At 40.6% G+C, this 22,126-nt stretch overlaps 1 protein-coding gene across 2 annotated transcripts in view; it reads left to right on the top strand.

Moving 5' to 3' along the window:
• Positions 1-4,508: 4,508 nt before the first annotated feature.
• The window catches only part of LOC124133073 (serine protease 30-like), a 34,509-nt gene continuing 16,891 nt past the window's right edge, over positions 4,509-22,126 (top strand). The window contains exon 1 of one of the 2 annotated variants that reach the window (XM_046497299.2): positions 4,509-4,689. In XM_046497299.2, the coding sequence (XP_046353255.1) occupies positions 4,611-4,689 (79 nt within the window). In that variant the 5' untranslated portion in view covers positions 4,509-4,610. Of the gene's footprint in view, positions 4,690-8,789; positions 8,973-22,126 lie in introns of those variants that run through there. The other variant, XM_046497300.2, reaches the window with a different exon arrangement.

Below are 22,126 nucleotides of genomic sequence, written 5' to 3'. Positions count from 1 at the left end.
ATGTCTCCAGAAGGCTAATGTGGTATGGACCTGTTACTGCGGCTGAGAACAATATGTCCCCAATCACTCATCACCTCAAAGTTGGTATTATGAGGCGCCCAAATGATATTTACTCTTCCTTTTGATATGTTGCAAGTTGCGTGTCGGCTCAGGGGATGGGGAACCACAAGTAAACGTCAAGTTGGACCAATTTGGTAATGCAGACCACCCAAGAGTCATTATCAGGGGGATTCACGGATTTCCATGCCACTACTAAGCGGACACAACTCATAGACACAACAGGTAATAGCAGTTTGAAACATTGACACATTCTTCTTAAGGTGAGGTGGAATGGGATTTCACAGTAACAAATGTAGGACTGTATGACAAGATGGATGACTTTCCAACTTTCCAGGAGTCAACTTCCCCTTTGTGTCGAGCAATATTACAGCAACTCCAGTCTTTGGTGTTGACATTTCACCACTTTTGAGGTACAGTCGAGCATGCTCTTTCCTACCCAGATTTCAAAGGTCGTCATACAACTCTTGCTGAAAGGTTGTTCGATCAAGCTTACAACACTGAATGCCTCAGTCAATCTTTCAAAACGTGTTATGGTAGACACGTGTAGGAAATTTCCAAATTCCCTTTTATTACTTGCCATATTTTTTAGGTGAACAATTGAATTGCCTTTGCATGTGTTTGTGACGAGTACCAGCGGTGGGGCAGGACAGGCTTACCTTTTCTCGAACAACTGGTATCATCACCCTTTCATATGATACAGTCGGAATCGCATTATCGACTCTCCTTTCAGCAGAGATTTCTTCAGAATATAGAAAGAGTTTTGTCGCTTTGTCAAGTTCAAAATTATTGCACTTATATAGCGTTGTGCACGCACGTGTGTGTGTATGCGAGTTTGTTTGTGTTGCTGCTTGTATTAGCCGTTACTAATGCCGATTTTATAGTTCCCGCCCACATAGGCACCATGCGACAGTTTGAATACGTCACTCAGTATACTGACTCCCGGACGACCAGTTCTTGTTTTATCCCTTAATGCCGAGCGCCAAGCAGGGAAATAACAAGTAGCATCTTTTAACGTCTTTTTGGTATGTTGCGGTCGGGGATCGAACCACCGACGTTCCACTCTCCGGGCGCGGTCAACATTCATACAAACACATTCGACAGAACCATCTGGCAAGATTCATTGTAAGACTGTTTTATGCAGTCTGAAAACGTTGGATTGAAACCCGGATGTCTTCTGGACTAGCTATGAATACCTATCTTGATAAGTAGCTTTTATTTTCTCACAACCAAATTTGAAAACAACCGTCCCATTCGGCTTAGCGAAAGGGATACTGTATTAATTATATGTTAAGTTTGATAATTATTTATACCCCGCATACTGCTACAAACAGCAAGTAGCATCGTTTATAGTATTTTGGTATAACGCGCAGGGATCGAACCACCGACCTTCCGCTCTCCGGGCTGACGCTCAATCCACTACATCACGTAAACGGTTCTCTCCTTGAGACTGTAGAAGAAGTTGGTATGATATATCTAAAATGTAACAATGAATTATCATCTACTGGAACACGTTAACGGTATATTTAAATGAAAGACATTTCACTTAAGTTCACATATGTGCCCCAGCAATGTGTCACTGTCACATGAGAGTTATCCCCCTTTTCGTTTTCGTCAAGGAAGCTAACCTAGGCGTCGCCGCTATCAATCAGCTGGACTGCCGAGTCCCGTACATCGACCAGGCAGGATAATTGTTACGATAATGAACAGTAATCGATCAAAGAAGCACCCTGATCAACATCAGATTCAATTAGTAAGAATCTAAGTTAGAACACTTTCTGTGGAATCGGCGCCTTGTGGAAAGTGATATGACCACAGATACATTGTCACTGGGTGTTGACATTTCATATAACAAAATTGTTAATTTTCAGCTTAGAGTTTCATTTAGCTGCAATAGTTGTCTCTTCTGATTGCAGGCCATTTCAAGTTGCTTTGCGTGTTTACTATTTTGTTGGCAATATGTGTCACGTTAATTTTCACCTAAGGATCATGACGCATTGATTTCATGCAGAACTTCCTGCAAATCATGCCAAAAAGAATACTACCTACGGGATATATTATTTGTTATTAACTTTACCGTCAGAAACATGATCGTCGTCTTACGTACAGGAAATGTGTGTCATTATTGCTTGTTAAAGTTCATCGTTGTCATGGCAGACTTGCCAGGGGGATGCTGGTAGTGTTTCTGACATGTCCATCTGTAGTCATGACGCAACGACCATCTGAGTAGGGCCTTCATAGTCGGTATTACCTGCCACAGCAGCGTAGTGTTGTAAGTGATTGCACTGAATGTGTATCAAGGTTGATGTTGGATTCCCTTCCGCTGGCAAATACCGTTCCTTGTTTAAACAATTTTCGAGCACTCAATAAAGGGCAAAACAGGAAATGTATTCCTTGAAAGTCCATTACATTGGGCAGTGGTGTGGTCTAGTGGTTCTATAGTATGACGACGAACACCACCTTATACAATGTATGAAGCCCACATGAATATTAGCAGGTAAAAGCTGGAATAATGCAAACATTCAACTCAAATTATAATACATAATTATACTTATAAAAGGTTTGTATATAACACAGCAATTTCTCTTATTATTAAAGGTGACCGCCCCCGTGGACTAATGGTAGAGCGTCCCCCGGAGAGAGGAAGGTCCGGGGTTCGATTCCCAGCCGCGTCATACCAAAATACGTTAAAAGATGGTACTTGTTGTTACCCTGTCTGGCGCTCGGCATTAAGGGGCTCATTCAATGCCGTGCAAAAGAAAGTATACACCCAAGTTTGATGGTGGCTTATAGTGAAACAAACAAGAATACTGATGTGTTTGGTACGGTTATCATAGTTGCGTTTTGTCAACCGCCTAGTACCGGTTGAACCAGCACCCTGACGCTGTGACCTTCTCACATTTCATTACTTACTAGCATATACTATTTGAATGACAACTGTTTGAATAGCGTGTGCAGAGCAGGTCGTGCTTACCCTTTCCACGAACATCTGGTGTCATCACTGATCTTCAGTGATCCCTTCATATATATTTTCATCACTATTTTCCCCTTTTTGTCATGGTGGCCCAGTCGTCTAAGGCGCCGCGATTTGCTGTGCAGAGTTGCGTCCCTAGGGCACGACAGAAACCTATGATTGTGGGTTCGAATCCCGGTTCGCCCCGATTATGTTTCTAGGTTTGTCAGCACCATACCCGTGCTCGTGGGTTTCACCGAAGTGGTAAACGTCTAAGACCTGCATCAATAATCTTTCAGCGCAAGCCACATGTCTGCCCGCTGGAGTTATTGCCATGTAAGCTGCTTTAGTCTGTGAGACGTCATCTTAGTTTAGAGTAAGCCTGGTCATATTATATTGTCATAACGTTACGTAAATGCAGTCAGATATCCCACACATCGACAACAGAAGACAAAGTAATATTTCGAACATATTTTGGCCAAATCCAACAATATTAAATTGGGGAAAAGACACCAATGGCGCAGAGGTCTCCACGCGCAATTGATGTGTCTACCGTCCTCGCTAAATTACTCCGTTTATATCCAATGTTGTCTACGTTTGTAAACGTCCTCAATTACGCCCCAGCTAGATACTGATTTTCGTATCTTAGACTATTATTTGGATAACGATAACAATTACCCATGTTATTTGTCTAGATTCTCGATACTCAATTCTGACTCTATAGCCGACAGACACGAGCGACACGATGTTTGTAAACACTGAAAGTACTACCTACTTGACCTTTATATTTATAAATTTATCCGTAAATAACCCCAATAGATTCAGTGTATATTCGTTGGCTTTATCCTGCCGAGAAAGTCACACATTATATGATAAAAGAAGGTATGTTAAACTTCCATGAATATAAGCGTAAATATTCCGAGTCATGATCACTTTGATTGAAAATTGAAAATGACAGCTCATATATACAGCGCGACAGGTTCAATTACAACACATTTTGTACTGTAATATCGAAAATCAAACTATTTTCTTATTTCTTATTGAAACATGGGTACAATGTGTGAAACCCATTTCTGGTGTCCCCCGCCGTGATATTGCTACTCACTCACTCACTCTTATTGAAATATTCCCTTGCAACACAACTATAAATAAACAGCTCCACCACAATTTAATGTAGTGTATGTTCCAAATAACAATGTACACAATGTTTCTTGAGAATATGGAATTTTTAGAATCAAATGCTTAAAAAGCATCGTTGATCAGCTACTGATTTATCTTCTTCTGTGTATACTTCTCCAACATCCTATCTGGCAGACAACTGGATGACTGATGGATGTCTGCGAGGTCCTCAAACGACGCTTCTAATATAGAACCAATGATGGCGGCTCGCGTTACAGGATAAAGAAGACAGACAAATGATTGGTCACGTGCGCGTCAGGGAGGGGGCGGGGAGGGAGCGCGTGGGTGATGGGAGGGACGGAGGGGTGTTGGTAAAGGCAGTCTGACGAGGGGCCTGTTGCTCAATAGTCAGCAGCGTCTTGTCAGGTAGGCAGCTTCTTAACAACATTCAGTGACAAGAATCTGCACGACTTCATCGACAATGAAAGACCTGTCAGCAGCATCCATGTCATACTCCATCATCATCATCACTGTCATCTCGGCTATTATTTCAGCGAACCGTGAGTACATTCATTGTCTGTGCATGGTTGCACTCAGTGATTTGATTACAAGTGATATTGGAGTCGTACATGTGATTATGAGCAACCGTGGGCAATATCGGCTTACGTCGCATGTTTTAGTTGTGCTTCATAATGAGAACGTTGTGTAAGACTTCAGACGTTCACGAATAGGAAATATGCATTAATAAAGTTGTTTGCATTTTGAAGTGATTTTCGGTAAAGGCGTTTAACTTACATGCTGTCTTTTAAAGTTGATTCTCATATCTTGACAATAGAAAAACGATAAGCACATTTTTCTTGAAACTATAAATGCCTTTTTGTCAATGAATTAAAGAAATCATTAACAGCCTTCATTTCAATATCAGAAACTATCAGCATATTAATTTGAGGAAATTTATCGATAACCGTGGGTTTATCAAAACAAATACCACGACTTTCAATACAAAAAATATTTCACATAACAATTCTTTGCCATTAAAAAGTCTACGACCCTTTCTTCGTCTATCGATTGCAATATGCCGTATTCCAATTCAAGAAAAACCCATATGCTAATCCAGAAAATATTATCTGATACGTCCAGATTTCACCAAAACAGGAATTTTAAGGATTACCTCGGAAAGGCACCATTCCGCTGTGTCATTCACAAAGGTTAAATTGCCTTCGATAGCGAGAAAGATATCTTGCGTTTGTTCTTTGTCACACTGGTTTCGTGATGTTTCATTTCATCGCGTTTCTAACGGTGGAATCCCTACATCTATTCAAAGGGTTTCAGAATAACTTATTATGAGAGCGTGTGCCCTTCCGTACCTTGAACGCCAACCCTGGTCGAACGGATATATGGACTGCGCTCTAAAAAATAATCATCAATACAACACTACATGCATGTTCATATTAAGGTTCATGCCGTGCAAGGCATTATTATCACGCAGAGTACCGAGCTGATCATCAATTCAGGGTCTGGCTTATTTCATGTCTAATAAAGCGACAGAACCCTTTCCATATCCATTAGAAATCTGTACAATTGTACAAAACCGATGGTACAATTCCGACAATATCATGAGCATGTGTTTATGAATCACCATCAAATAGTAATGATACCAGGTGTTCGCGAAAATGTGAGCATATCCTGCCCCACCGGTGCCACCCGTCACAAACACATGCAAAGGCAAGTTTATTGTTCACCTGAAAAAGCATGGGAACATATGGTATAAGTAAAAATAGGGAATTACATCATTTTTGTCACTGATGCGTCAAATTTGGAAATGTCCTACACGTGTCTACCATAAAACGTTTTGAAAGATTGACTCAGGCCTTGATTGTTGTAACCTTGGTCAAACAACTTCCGAGCAAGAGTCGTATGACACTCTTTGTAATCTTGGTAGAAAGAGCATGCTCGATTGTATCTTAAACGTTGCGAAATGTAAATACCAAAGGCAGGAGCTGCTGGAATATTGCTCGACATGAAGGGAAAGTTGACTGTTGGAAAGTTGAAGTCATCCCTCTTGTCATGCAGTCTTGTAGAAAGTGTTTTGTCAATCTGAATCTTTATAAATGCAAAGATCTAAATATGAAATAGATGAGGCGGTCTCACTGGTCACCTCTATTTCTAGTTCAGGTGGGTAAATCAGTGGAAGGGAATCGGTTATTTGATTGTTATTGAACGATATCAGATCATCGATATACGCCAAAGTTGCATGTTGTACAACGTTGAGCTAGTTGGGTTTAACACCGCTTTGAACAGTCGTGGGGATCAGGGCGTGTGAACTTAATGTGGAAGGAAAGCCCGAAGCGATGCAGGTCTTAATACAACGTTGATGTACTTCAAAATACACCGACGGAGTGTCTAAATCTGAAAGTGGAAATATATATGCAAATGATTATCTGTAGAATCTATCAGTGATAACACATATCTATCGATAGCTTCCTATTTGGGATATATTGTTTGACCTTATTTCTATAACATGCCGGGGCGGTCGGGTAGCCTAGAGGTTAAAAACAAACTGGGAACGGTAAATGCATTGACACCAACACTCACAATGAAGACACCTGGTGTTTGCGAAATATTGTACATAACGTCGGTAACACGTTTGTATATATAATGCACTTCCCATCCCCTTTTTCTTTTGCCATCGGGGGCGATCGGGTAGCCTAGTGGTTAAAGCGTTCGCTCGTCACGCCGAAGACCCGGGTTCGATTCCCGACATGGGTACAATGTGCGAAGCCCATTTCTGGTGTCCACCGCCGTGATATTGCTGGAATATAGCTAAAAGCGGCGTAAAACCATAATCACTCACTCACTGTAACCATCAAAAGAATACAAGTCATATGTCAACTAGGACACATTTTATCGAGATGATGATTGCTATTCCAGTCGTGTGTGTCACACAATTTCTCACAAACGTTGTCAGGTGTTTCGAAAGCTTCAACAATACCCATTAATGGGCACTATTCCTCCTGTCTTCCTCTGCGTGTTGAAACCGATGGATGTAGGCAGTTACATAAATGATAGATTTGTAACAGTCACGGAACGCTACGAGAGATAATTGGTTCTTGACTGCTACTGGTTTCTCTATCCCTACACTTACATTGAACATCTATTTTGTTGCATTGGTGACAATGATTTGGTGAGATCACCCACACGCATTTCCGTCGGGGAGACACAACGCTATGACTTGTCAAACAGTGTTGCCATCCGGTAACAGAAAAGAGGAAATACCTGTCCTTTAAAAGACAATCGCCTCTACGTGTCACACAAACTAACAATAACTTATTGCAATCAACCTTTAAAAGGAAATAACGGTTGTCTAAGATTATCATTAAATATATTAGATTGTGCTATTGCGTGATTGATGGGAGTTTTTTTTCAGAAATTTAAATAACATCATACTGATTTTCGGAAACATTCCTGAAATATTTACGCCGTAACCAGACATGGCTTTGTACAATGTATGCGAGGTATAGTACGGTCCGAATAGTCCATGTTAATAGGGATACATTTCTCTTCTTAGTAAATTACCAGAGCGGTGTTTATCGACTGAAAGTGCCAAACAGTAGTTTTTCAGTTTGTTTTGTTGTTTAACACCGCACTCAGCAATATCCAAGCTACCCGACGGCGGCGATCGCTAGATCTGTTTGTTTATTTGTTTGTTTGTTTGTTGTTTAACACCGCACTCAGCAATATCCCAGCTACCCGACGGCGGTCTGTAAATAATCGAGTCTGGAACAAACAATCCAGTGACTGACATCATGAGCATCGATCTACGCAACATTGCGATACGATGACATGCAACCATGACAGCGAGCATCCCGTTAGTCGCCTCTTACGATAAGCATGGGTTGCTGAAGACCAAGACTTACCCGGATCTACGCGGGTCTTTTCAGTTGGTTAACATTATCAAATAAGTTTGATTTCACGCCGTTTTTTGTGTGCAATATAACAGTCTTATCACGTCTGTTGACACCGGAATGAACGTCATGCATTATTCCCAGGTGGGTACGAGTGACCGCCCTGACCTCTAACCCCTCACTCCCCAATGGACCAATTTAAATTTAAATTTGCATTTGAATTTATACGCTACATGTACTCTCAAATTTTTAAAACATAATTGATATCGACATAATACGTACAACCTTTCATATATCGATGTTTTCCGGAAATGGTGGATCATTAAGGAATGGTTCAGAATTAGACAATGAACTTTGGCATAACTTCATTGTAAAAAATGGTATTTCTCATCGTAATTGTATTAATTCCTGTCTGATAGTATCATTCTGATTTGTAACAAACAGATGTCACTAAATATTGTCTTTGAAAGCAGCATTCAACAAAACGTGCAACAAATATATGTTCAAATACTCAAGTGGCCTTGTTGCTGTGGGGCCTCTTAGGTTTAATGTACAGTTGTGTTGAAGTCCTTAATTTGTACATGGAAAGAATATTAACGGAGAAACGGTATACTCCACCATTCGTAAAACAATACCCTGATGGCATGGTTGTGATGAGTTTTCCCACCGCCTGAAGCAACAGATTACCATTACTACTCGTACCACTCGTGTCCAACCAACGAGGGACCCTTAAGCTGACTCAGCGGCTCCTTGGAGGCTAGCTGGCTAATAAGTGATTAGCTAAAAGCAGTTATGAATATTTAACCAGTGTATTGAACTGGAAGTACATGTCAATTCCCGTCAGAGGACATCGCGACACGACATGGATTGTAACAAGCGCTTGCTTTTGTTCTGCGTGTTGACGGGACTCGTCAGGAGCCAACCTGACTTTGATCCAGGTCAGTTAAAGTTGTTTTAGTCGTATATGCGCCATATTCTTGGTGCGTTGTATGGATTTGATTTAAATTGTTTTGAAATGTTACATTCTTTTTCATGTTGACGAGACCTGCAGCATGGTATCTCAGTGAGCTAGCACTATAAATCGGCATCAGTCCGGACTGTGTGTGTTATATTGTTGATTTATAGACACGTATTGACATATTTCATTGAAATATAACAGTACATAGAAGTTTCTAGAATTCATTAAAACATTTCATGTTATCTAGGGAATGTAACTTTCAAATATTTTCTACAAGCGCAAATGTTCAGTGCAAGACAGCAACTTAAGAATATATTTAAAAAATCATCGTGTCAGGAGCAGAGATAATAAATTAAATGTTTCCATTGCTATGTCAATTTGAACCTCCTGATTTGATTATCGTTCTAACAGAGGAAACAATAACGGTTTTTCAGACTCTGTGTCTTCCATACAAGAACCAACCACGTTCTCTGATCATTTCGATTAAATACATGACCACAAGCCGTCTTGTACATGTTCTTAAAACTTCAAGTTTCCCATGGGAGAAATCAAATCGCATTGAAAACTAGGTACATGGAGAAACAGGAACAACTTATTTCATTTGGGCCTTGGATAAATATAACAATTGTTTGAAGCAGATCTTTTTTGACTACGTGTATTCATCGTGAAGATCCGGATTTGCGTTGGTCTTCAGCTCGCTCTGTTTGTTTATGCTAGTCACCATATCCGCATTAGCTCAACAGTCTACAATAAATGAAAAACCTAATACATGTACCTTTAAATTGTTGTATAAATGTCCAATACTCCAGCGTGCGTGATTTATCATTCTATATTTAAGTTTTATGGGCCGGTGGCATGTTACTAAGACAAATTGTCTTATTGCTGTCTGTATCCAAGTTGACTAGATCCTTGATCATGCTGTCAATCACTGGATTGTCTGGTCCAGGCTCGATTGTTTACAGACCGACGTCACATAGCTGGAATATTGCCTGGAGCGGCGTTAAAGAAGAAAAGAAGCAAAAAAAGATTCCGTGTATCGCCAGGATAAGGATACAAACAACGAATACACAAAACACAAACGCAACCTTATAATGTAATTACGAGTAAGGTGGGTTGTTGCTTGAAATGGAGAAGGCAACAATGTGCCACTGGATCCCCAGCGGTGCCTTCTATCTGCATAAATGCAATTTCGTGAAGCCCGTGAAGATAGTACGTTATTCCATAAGATTTCCCTTGTCAATTTACATGCACATTCCCGTTTTCAAGGTGTTTCTGTATGCCATATATTGAATATTCTAACCCAAACTGTATGACAAGCGGGATTATCTTTCCAATTGTCAACTTTCCCTCCAAGTCGAACCACAGTACAACTCTTTCTCAAACGTTGTTTGATCAGTTACAACAAGACCAGACCTCAGTGAAGCCTTTGAAATGTTTATGGTAGGCATGATGATATTTCTAAATTTCCTGTTTTGACTTGTACCATGCTTCCGTGTGTATTCAAGTGGACAATTGACTTGCCTTTGCTTGTGTTTGTGACTCATGCTACCGGTGGGGCAGCATACGTTCACCTTTTCGCGAACATCCGGTGTCACCACTAGTTAATAGTGATGTGATTTATAAACACCTGCTTATGATATTGTCGGAATTGTGCAATGGGCTCTACTTTCAGTAGCGATTTCTTGTAAATGGGAAATGTTTTTTGTCGCTTTTCTTCAATATTTTTAGGAAGTCGACAGCAGTAATATCAGTGCCATGCTCTATACTACTCTTGATTTATATCCCAAGGTTATAGCCGCCAACAGTTCGATGTTTTTAATATGTTTGTATCAAGTCAAAAAATATTCCTTTTGATGCTTTACTTGATTTTCTAATGATGACTATATGTGGACACCAAGCAGACAATATAGTATCTTAACGATAACTGTAGATATCTTAGAAATTACATATACTCAATGACAAATACTCAAATACTATTTTACGTGACGATGGGCAAAGGTTTGCATGTCACAAAATTATCTTTATGCACACATATGCGTGCAAGGAAAGACAAATACACACTGATGTGATTTTTTTGGTAACTTTTGGTAACTTTTATTTCTACATATGATTGGTGGCAGATTCCAAGATTGGCACAGGACTCAATCACTCCTGTCCAAATTGTCAGTTTGAGGCTATATGTTACATATTTTGCTGAAATGTAGCTGTTTAGTCTCGATATAGTTTCATTTTTTCCATGTTTAATGCTTGTTACACAATAACCATCTGAAACATGATCTGTTACAGGTCATCTTAGAAATAGCATTCCTTCAATCTATTACAGCAGGTCTCTCATTTTTCATGTATGTGAAAAAATATAACCATCCTTAACATCTGATCTCAAGCTCTCCTAGGAGTACTTTGTTTATGTTATAACAGAAGATCAAAATAGTGTATGCTCTGAATATAAATGCAATTTTGGCCAAATTTAAAGATTTAATTAAACATTTGTAAGTGCCCCAGGTAGTTAATCATTTGCTTTTCTATGGGTTAAAACCTTTGTATGAAAAATATATCATTTTTTTATCAATGTGATGCAATATAAGTGCATTTTAATCCTCTCTGCATTGGTGGCATTAGGGTGTGGGAAATATTTATCATTCGGTTAGTATTCACACAACATAACTAAATGAATCTGTCACTTCAGTTGTGTCTTGACAAGCACTGAAATCACATTTATTGAAAAAGGAGAGAGGATTCAACTATTAGGATATGAATTGCGTGGTAGAGGAAGGACGTACGTGTCAGGGTATTATGTGTGGAGGTTTCTTCGGGACAGCGAAGGATGGTGATCCTGGTGCCCCATTCGTGTAATGTTCTGCAATTCGCAATGCAGAGTTACGGCCCTTAGGCGTGCTAGGATTCTATAACGTGGCTTTCGATCCCATATACAACTTGATTGGTTTGTCAAACCTGCATTATTCGGGCTTTCCTCAAGTTTTATAAGTCCACGCGGTGATAGCATTTACATACTGTTTAAGGTGGCGGTAAACCCAACTCACTCACACATTCAGTTAAGAGGCGAGGGATCATGGCTCTGATATAGTCGGACTTTAATGAACTATTTTGGCCACGGAGAGTTGTTGGTGGAAACATGATATGCTGAAATTGGATGCGGATACAAATAAAAGTCACGTTAAGTTGATTTGATCCTTATACGCACGAATCACAACACATCAATTAAACTAACGGTAAAGAGGGAATGCGTGTTTTTGTGTCAATTGTCGCGTGATATTCATAGTGTCAGCTGTTCTGGGACAAGGAACGAGAGAACCCCGTGAGCACTTGTAAGGATGAAAAGGCCTAAAGAAGTGTTTGTGGAAGTCTTTGAAGGCCTTGTTAATTTGAAAGACACTGGGAAGGGCAGTTTCATCCGTAACGCAAAGTTGAGGCACATAGTTGGCTTTGTGATTCTGATCATGTGTACTTGTGAACATGGTTTCAGTATGCATAATTGAAGACGTGTGTCCATTGACGCATAATATGCATTATGTTATGACTCAAGAAAAAATGAGAATATATATATATATATATGTCATATGATTCTCAGATGGTCTTGATAATCTGGTTTCGTGTACTTGCCATTTGTATAAACCTCGCTGTTTACGACTAAAGAACGAGCTTAGATGGGGTAGCCTAATGGTTGAAGCGATCGCTCGTCACGCCAAATGCCCGGGGTCGTTTCTCCACATGGGTACAATGTGTGGAATACTACTAAAACCATACTTCAAACCACAACTGTAATTTGAGGTGGAAGGTCGAGTTGGAGCGAATATTATTGAAGGCACTTTTATATTTTATAACGTGTAATGCAGCAAAGAGTTACCCATTATCAAGAAGCCTTATTGTTCAATAGGTTTATACACATTGTAAAAGGTTAAGCACCAATATCTATTGATATATATATAAAATGGGCGGCAAAAGAAAGTATAGGTCCAGTTCCATGATCGATAAAAAAAAACAAGAAGAGGTTTTGTTGTGAATTATAATATAATCTAGGGAGGGGTAACAAATGATTGATCAACCACGGTTAGAATGAAATTGTGCAATCACAGGTAATGTAAGCTCAAGGTAAACAATGGTGGGGTAAGAATTTCATTTTCAAAAGATGTCTGAAATGTCACCAAAAAATTGTCAGACACACTACAAGTTCATTGTCGACACAGTTGCCTTCAATAACGTGTATGACCTCCAGCTGCCTCAATGCAAGCTATGATACGCCGCCTTATCAATGACGTCAGTCTCCTGATGACGTGGACTGGAATCCGTTGCCACTCGTCTCTCAGGGCCTGCTGCAATTCTTGTCTGTTAACGGGAGGCTGGTGGCGTGCTCTAATCTGTCTGTCAAGATGGTCCCACAGATGTTCAGTAGGATTCAACTCGGGTGAGTGGGCAGGCCAGGGCAAAACGTCAACGTTCTGCTGGTTTAGAAAGTTCCGAGTCAGTCTTGCAGTATGGGGCCTGGCATTGTCGTGTTGAAACAATGTCCCCTGCTGTTGGTTTTGTAAGAACGGAAGCACAACTGGCTGCAATACGTGGTCTGTGTACTGCACAGCGTTCAGGTTTCCCTGTATAATCACCAAATCAGTCTTCTGATCTCCACAAATACCGCCCCACACCATTACACCTTCCCCGCCGAATGGATGGACCTCTCGAATACACGCCGGGGCCAAACGTTCCCCTCTGCCTCGATAAACTCGTTCTCTGCCGTCTTTCGAAACAACCGACTTTCATCAGTTTCATCAGTACCTGTACCATCGAACCTGCCTCGCCCATCGCAGTCTCAGGCGTCGATGTTGAGCAGTCAGTAGCATTCCTCGGAAAGGACGATACGCTCGGATTTCAGCAGCACAAAGTCGTCGTAGTACTGTACGTTGGCTAATGGGATGTCCCAACGCTGTTGCTGCCGTCGCCGTCGCCGTTACGAATCTGTTTCATAGGTGAATGAGCCCTATCTGACGGTCTTCCAGTGGTGTTGTCACTCGGGGTCGTCCGGTTCTAGGCCTGTCCCGTGTCCTCCCTGTTTGCCTGTAATGTTGAATCAGCCTGGCTACTGTCAATGGTGTACAACCAAACCTTCTGGCAATTTGGACCTGTGTTGCCCCCATTTCGGCCATACCGATGGCTCTCTCTCTCTCTCTGCTCCTGTGACAGTCATGGCATTTCTTTTGTGTGCTTTCATCACGTGTGGTTATACACTGCAGACGAAAGCATTTATACAGATAACATGCACGTGCAATTTATGCCATAGGCGGGAAACCTGTTTCACCATTTTTTTTTTGTCACCACAGGATCGCCGTCAAAGCTGGCGCGTTCGGGTGAGGTGCTTTTTGGTACCTGTTCCTTGGCAGTCATATTCCTAATACCAACTTTCCACTAGTTATCGCTGTATTTAGGAAAATTACAAATAGACAACCTATACTTTCTTTTCCAGCTTATTTTTTTTATACATTAATTTATTAAAATCGTGTCCTGTTTAAAGTTTCTGACGACACACATTTGTTTTTGTTCACAATGTGACATTGTTATAAAGACAACGAAATCGATTATGTACTCGTGTTGTGTGACTGATTCACGGCAACAGTTCTTTGATCACCGTTTCACCTGATCCCACTGCTTCATCCTAACACAGGAAGTGAACCAGGACTGGTGTCTACCGAGGAGAACACACTGTCCCTTCAATATTTCATTAGGTATCGGCGGCATCTCAGACATTTACCACCAGCGAGGCAGGATACGACACCTGGTATCATTAACAAAACATAATTAATATTTTGATAACGGATACCGGAAAGATGTGTTGGTGATATTTTGTTTGTTGGTGATTATTTAAGCTTGAAGTTATAAGGAGCAAAACTAAATAAAAATATAATACAGCGAAAAAGGTAAAATTTCTTTTAGCATTTTAATTACAGTTAATTTTATTGAGTAATTTTTTTCCGAATACCTGGAATTATAACTACATGTATTTGATAGTGATTAATAACTACTTGCTCATAATATATTCGGAATCGTACAATGGACTTTTAGTAGATATTTCTTATGATTATGAAATGGTTTTGTCGTTTTTATTGAAGTTAGATAAATGGCATATGTGAAATTATTTCAATTACAAAGGTTTTGGGATATATGAAATATATGGAGCGTTGATAAGTATTTTACAAGCTGTATTGTAGTAGATAGACAGTTAGTCTGTATTCTGCAAGACCTACTTGACCTACTCGTGCGTTCCTTGAATCTGTGTTTTGTCTGACGAATGGAGTAAGAAATATGTGAGTGAGTGAGTGAGTGAGTTGGGTTTAACGCCGCTTTTAACAGTATTCCAGTTACATCGCGGCGTGTCAGCTTAATGTGGGAGGAAAGCCCGAAGTGATGCAGGTCTTAGACGTTTACCACTTCAGTGAAACCCACGAGCACGGGTATGGTGCTGACAAACCTAGAAACATAATCGGGGCGAACCGGGATTCGAACCCACAATCATAGGTTTCTGGCGTGCCCAAGGGACGCAATTCTGCACAGCAAATCGCGGCGCCTTAGACGAATGGGCCACCCATGCCACCTAAGAAATATGTGGATATCACGACCAGTGTCTCGTGATCAAAACATGGGTAATATCCTGTTATATGCATTGTTCCCGACGAAAGCCTTACTAAATGTGTGGAAATCGCAACAGGTATTGGATCGGCATCTTGATAAAAAATATGCAGGACTAACACCAACCCCTTCAACGTCCATCACCAACATTCATCACCTTGGTCTTTGCCTGGAAGATAGCCTAGTTGTTTAAAGTGTTCGCTCGTTTCGCCGAAGAATGGGTCACAATGAGTGAAGCCCCATCTTATTGTCTTGTACTTGTTGATATTGAAAATCGCCGTAAAGCCATTTTATACACTTAAATATACATCATCTATACATAAGAAAAATTAGGAGGTGGAGTAGCCCAAAGGTTAAGGCGTCACTCGTCACGCCGACCGTCGAGGTTCGATTCCCCATTCTATATGAAAACCTTTTGTGCCCCCGCCCCCCTACGATGTGATATTGCTGAAATATTGCTAAGAGCCACGTAAAACAATCTGCACTCACTCACACATGTCAAAGAAATATTTCAGAAAATATCTTCTGAGCAAAGTGCCTTAAAGTCATTGGGTAAATACTATCTTTAGCAAAGCGACTATCCCAGATGGTGTGTTCGTTACGGTAGTCAGGAATATGAAGACGAGTCATTTAATAGCCTTCTACTCCATATCCGTAGTAGCGCCGCTGACCCCTACATGAGGGGAGCCCTGCGATAACGTTATACTTAGATAGGGGAGGGAAAGTATGAATGAAAGACAGCTAGCATTGTGGCGTAGGTTGTGCCCCCGGCGCTATATATAGCTGTTATATCTCCTCTGTGATTGTAACTTTTCATCTGTGTAAATATTGTCAGATACTGATGATTTCAGCGTCCAGTGTGTCAATCGTTGCGTTGTTCTCAGGATGTAGACTCACAACCCCTCCCTTCTCTCCGTGATAATCCGCGAACTAACCACTTCCTTTATAGCGATCACACCCTCAATAACTACAAACAACTGCTGCTCTTTGGTGTATCCCTGGTGCTTTAAAACATAGGCTTTCTTTCAGTTCAATGTTGCAAAAGGATTTTATCAGTTTAAGGTAGTTATATTTGGGGACTTTATTCATCAATTATCTTATCTTTAGCCATCAATTTTCACTCATTCTTAAAAGGGGTTGAGCATTTGGTGGTATTTATAGCCACGGTCTAGACTTTGTCACTTGTGCTTTGTGTGAAAATGAGGTCATATTTCTTGTAGATATTGTTAGAATTGCATGGTAACTCTTTATTTCTAGACCACTCACAGAATTCGAGTTAAAAATACCCATACTCCCCGTCGTAACAAAGATTTTAGTTTGACTGGTTGCTCGTTACAGCTGTCAAACTGTTCATTTTTTATGTTTTAGTTTGTTATATGAAATCGCTCGTACACATGAATGAGTGAGTGAGTGAGTATGATTTAACACCGCTTTTAGCTGTATTCTAGTAGTATCACAAATGGGGATTCCTTAAGAGGACTTCATACATTGTACCCATGTGGGGGATCGAACTGGGCGATCAGCGTTACCACTAGACACCGTCCGTCCTAGCAATCAAATAACTGACCACTGTTTCTGACAGAGTGCCTAAACAAGATCAAACTCGCATCACTGAGCAGGACAGTGTTACAGAGGTTGTGTGCGCTCATCAAGACGATTGAGTGAGTGAGTAAGTTGGGTTTAACGCTCAGTTCTATCACAGCGTGTCAGTTTAATGCAGTTCTCAGACATCTACGACTTTGGTGAAACCCACAAGCACGGGGATGGTGCTGACAAACATAGAAACATAATCGGGCCGAACCGGGATTCTAACAAATAAGTGAGTTGCTTTCACGCCGCATCAGAAAATTCAGACACATATACCTTTCAGAAGCTGATGTATCGGATAATAATATAATAATATCATTAAATTCGAACGGTCTCTTATCTTAAAACGTTAATTGCTTGACGATGTCTTGGCGAATGCGTTAAAGTCAATTGTAACTCTAAATACAAATTGTCATATCTTTCATCGATGTTCTGCCGCTGTATCTATTACATCAGCGTGCATGTAGTTTACACATGGAGGATGAAGATGCTTATCACGAAGATAACTGCTGATCAATACGCATATTCCATGTTAACAGTATCATGGTTACATGGACTGTTTAGTGAAATACGAGACAGCCAGATAATCCAATTGCATACATGTAACACAATCGGTCAGTGCCATCTGCACGTAAATAAATTACACCCTTGTTTTCAAGGTTTTCACGTTTCAAATGATCCCACGCTATCCCTGTCTCAGTAACAGCTTCATGTTACAGTCTCAAAAAATGAGAGCAGATTTATAATCAAATACAAAAACAAGAGAAGGTAAAAACACAGGTCAACCGTTATAGAACACAAAATCTACTTTCCATCTGTCCGAGTTTGTATCACACTATGTGTATTCCGAAAGAATTTCCACCCTCGCAAACATCTTTCGCAACCTGCAAGTCGTGTTTTTAAGGAAACGAAGTCAATTATTCTGTTGTTGTAAAAAGGAATCCTTGAAATTTATAGGATTTCTTTTTCTACATTGCGCAGCAGATCCGCTCGTGTCTGAAGATAATGCCAACACGCATTATGAAGTCAGATCTTACCATTAACGAACGCCTCTTGAAATGCATATATGCCTTTCAGCATTTCAGAAACCAGTAACGACATCCTCGGTTCTTAGAGGTGAACCTAGTGATGAGTAATAGTTGTTGTTGTTTGTTGTTTAACGCCGCACTCAGCAATATTCCAACTATATGACAGCGGTCGGTAAATAATAGAGTCTGGGCCAGAGAATCCAGTGATTGACATCATGAGCATCGATCCACGCAATTGGGACACGATGACATGCATCAACCAAGTCAGCGAGCCTGACCAACTGATCCCGTTAGTCGCCTCTTACGATAAGCATAGTCGCCTTGTACGGCAAGCATGCATCGGTTGCTGAAGACCTATTTTACCCCGGATCTTCACGGGTCTATATATATAACCACATTGTGCTGGTGCATCAACGGAATCGACAGCTCGGACAATTCCCGGGTTGAGGAGGCGATACTCCCAACGTTGCTTCCACGTCACCGTCAGGCACGCCTAACTTGGTGTAGACAGCATACATTTGACCCGGGTTCGATTCCAAAAAGGGGTACAAAGTGTGAAGCCCAATTCTGGTGTCCCCCACCGTGATATTGCTGGAATATTGCTAAAAGCGGTGTAAAACCATACTCACTCACTACAAAGATCACTTGCAACATAGGAAGTAAAGCCAACATTATCCCCTTATTCTATCGACATATAAATACACCCAATATTCTCTACATAAACTTTTGCGTTTATAGGACTTTACATAAATATCAGGCTGAATATTATTTTTTACCTTCTAATAAATTGCATCCCCTGCTGATGCGTCTAGGGTGAGTGAGTGAGTATGGTTTTACGCCGCTTTTTGCAACATGTCAGCAATATCACGGCGGGGACACCAGAAAAGGGCTTCACTCATTGTACCCATGTTGGGAATCGAACCACGGACATCGACGTGACGAGCGAACGCTTTAACCACAAGGATAACCCACCGCCCCGTTGCGTCCATAACGTAATGGCGGACAAAGATAACCTAGTCTCCTAAGGTACCACAATGCGCTGTGCAGAGTTGCGTCTCTTGGGTTCGCCAGGAATTTATGATTGTGGGTTCGAATCCCGGTTCACCCCGATTATGTTTCTAGGTTTGTCAGCATCTTACCTGCATTTGCTCATGGGTTTCACCAAAGTCGCAAAAGTCTCAAACCTGCATCACGTCAGGCTTTCCTCCCACATTAAGCTGACATACCGTGATATAACGGTAATAATGTTCAAAGCGGCGATAAACCCAACTCACTCACTCACTCATTTCTACACGAAAGTACCAGATTTGGGTCAATTACTTTATGTCTGTGAAGATGGGCGGTACCTACGTGACCACTGTATCGCGCAAGCCAATTACTCCAGTAAGTCGATTGGTTTGACCTTCTTATAATAACATCTCTTAAAGTCCGTCTAAAATGTACCGTTACGTCAGCACGTAAACATCAGCTGTGGGTCAGTTGGTTCATGTCAGTGATGATGGACTGTGTCTACGTGACCGCTGTACCGCCCCAGCCAAATACTTCAGAATCTAGATTGGTTTGACCTCAGTCAACTCTATCTCTTTATGAATACATTTCCAATGCCCCTGCTATCAGAACGGATTTCCTGCGGAAGTGAAGTGTGTCTCTGTTGTGTATTACTTAAAATAGCCCTCTAGGGAGTATTCTCGTCAGGATGAGCGCTTGGTGCGGCTATAAAGGGAACATTCTTCATCCAGTCATTGGAAGGAATGGTTTCTCTATCACCAGGGGTCCGATGGTTCTACTCGAAGGAAAATTATTCTGTCGTGGACAGATTGGTGCTGTTTGTAACGCCCTGTCGGGAACGTCACACACACACCATCAGGGGGTATACAACGACACTGACGTTTATCAATATCGTAATGAGTCTTAATGAATATATGACAAAGGCAGGGATAACATTTATTTTTTCAACGCTTTATATTCTGACATACTTGGTTGATAAATAAAGGTGGAATTTCAACATGGCTTCTTATGTTAAGTGTAGTCAGAAATCTATTAGATATGTAAAAAAATTATGAAAAAGTTTTTTGGTGTTGCGATCGGATTTAAGTTCGTTGTTCAGGTTATATTCAAAATGGTGATCCAGCCAGCAAACATGACTTGGAATTTTATGAAAACAAAAACAATCTAGATTTATATAAAAGCAAGTCTAACCAGCTCCAGTCAGCTTTAATCAGCATTGGGAAAATTAATTGTTTTATTTTTTAAGGAGAGGATTGTATTGTGTAATAAACGATTTCATGATTACAGGCTACATGTTAGTGATTTCCGGAAATTAGGTTTTATGCTGTCCAGCCCAGAATTGATTTTTACAACTGCCAAGACCTGCAAGAATATTTTAACAACCAGATCGGATGCTCTACACCGAGTAGTACTATAGACTAGTCTCTTTTTGTGCAGTCTTTTTTATCGGGTGTAATATATGTGAAAAATATACATTTTTTTACCTATGTCAGTCTCTCATAACTTAGGGAGTGGCTCGTTACTTTATATGCTGTTTTTACTAAGATATTTTTAAAGAGTTTATTTCCAATGTATTATTAATGTAACGAGGTGAGAAACAAATAAATTATCTGTCTGTCTGTCTGTTAGATGGGGAAAATGGGGACAGCGGCTGTGGGTTAATTTACCATGCGTTCGCTCGTAGCACCGGCTATTCATTGGGTATGGACAGTTTTAATCAGATGGTACAAAATAAAAGCGGCAAAACCCTTTCCATGATAATGATAAATATCTGCTAAAAGTAGAGTCCATTAAACGTTTCCGACTACATCAAGAGCATGAGTTTTTGAATCACTGACAATTAGTGATAATACCAAGTGTTCGTTTAAAAGTAAGGTAAGGCATATTAATCAGCGACCAGTACTCCGCGATGTGCAAAGTGTATTTACAACCACTGTGTATTATTTCAGTTATGTTTAATGTCTATTTAAGTAAAGGATTGATTTGAAATGTAGTCACGCTTAGGAACTGAATGACACTTTATCATCAATTGTTAATTAAAAGGCTGCTGTCTCGCACTACGCTCAGGATTTAACCCAAAGGAGTAAAAACGGATATGACAATCCTCCATTTAAAAACACGGTAGCAAAATAAAAAGGTTCTAAAGGATTAGTATTTTATGTGATAATCTAAATGTATAACAATCGATAGACGGATTCTCATTTAGATTCCAAGTATCAATCTGGATGAGCGGTTTCGGATGTATTTCTATAGTGCATGTAACGCTAAATGTAATAGACTTTCAGTCAGGGAAACATTATCACCAACGTAAATTTGTTGGATTGCTTCTGATGGCTTCTGCGTTGTTGAGTTACGCAGGACAAACGTGTTTATCTTCAATAATACAGACAAACAGGGTTTAAAGGCTGTCACTTTCCTACTAACAATATAAAGGGAACCTCCAAAGTTACTCAGATAAGATATGTAAAGAAATGAAGTTGTGGAATTCAATCTTCCTTGTAACGTCAATATCTGATCCATGCTCCGTGAGATTCGTGACGAATGGCTCCGTGAGCATCGAAACAGGCGCGACATCTTTTGGACATGCTGGGTATCAACCGCTGGATTGTCTCCCGTGGTATCTTCGACATTCTTCTTGTAAGGGTTGCCCGAGCTGTTACAAATTCTGGTGACACTGAGGTCGGTTGCACACAGCCGACTGCAACACGGGCTATGTGACGACGTGAGTTGTCTTCTTGGAACTCAAAGTTCTGACATCGCACTGGGCAAATGGGGTGACCACTGGACGTGGTAACATTTGATCCACAGAACGTTGACCGGTCATGTTCCCTTGCACCATCATCACATCCGTCCTGTTGTCGTACGTGATGTCGTCCCA

This window comes from Haliotis rufescens, unplaced genomic scaffold (assembly GCF_023055435.1).
Source record: "Haliotis rufescens isolate VD_foot unplaced genomic scaffold, xgHalRufe1.0.p SCAF_23, whole genome shotgun sequence".
In the NCBI taxonomy this organism is placed as follows: domain Eukaryota; kingdom Metazoa; phylum Mollusca; class Gastropoda; order Lepetellida; family Haliotidae; genus Haliotis; species Haliotis rufescens.
This window is presented reverse-complemented; position numbering and strand designations above follow the sequence as displayed.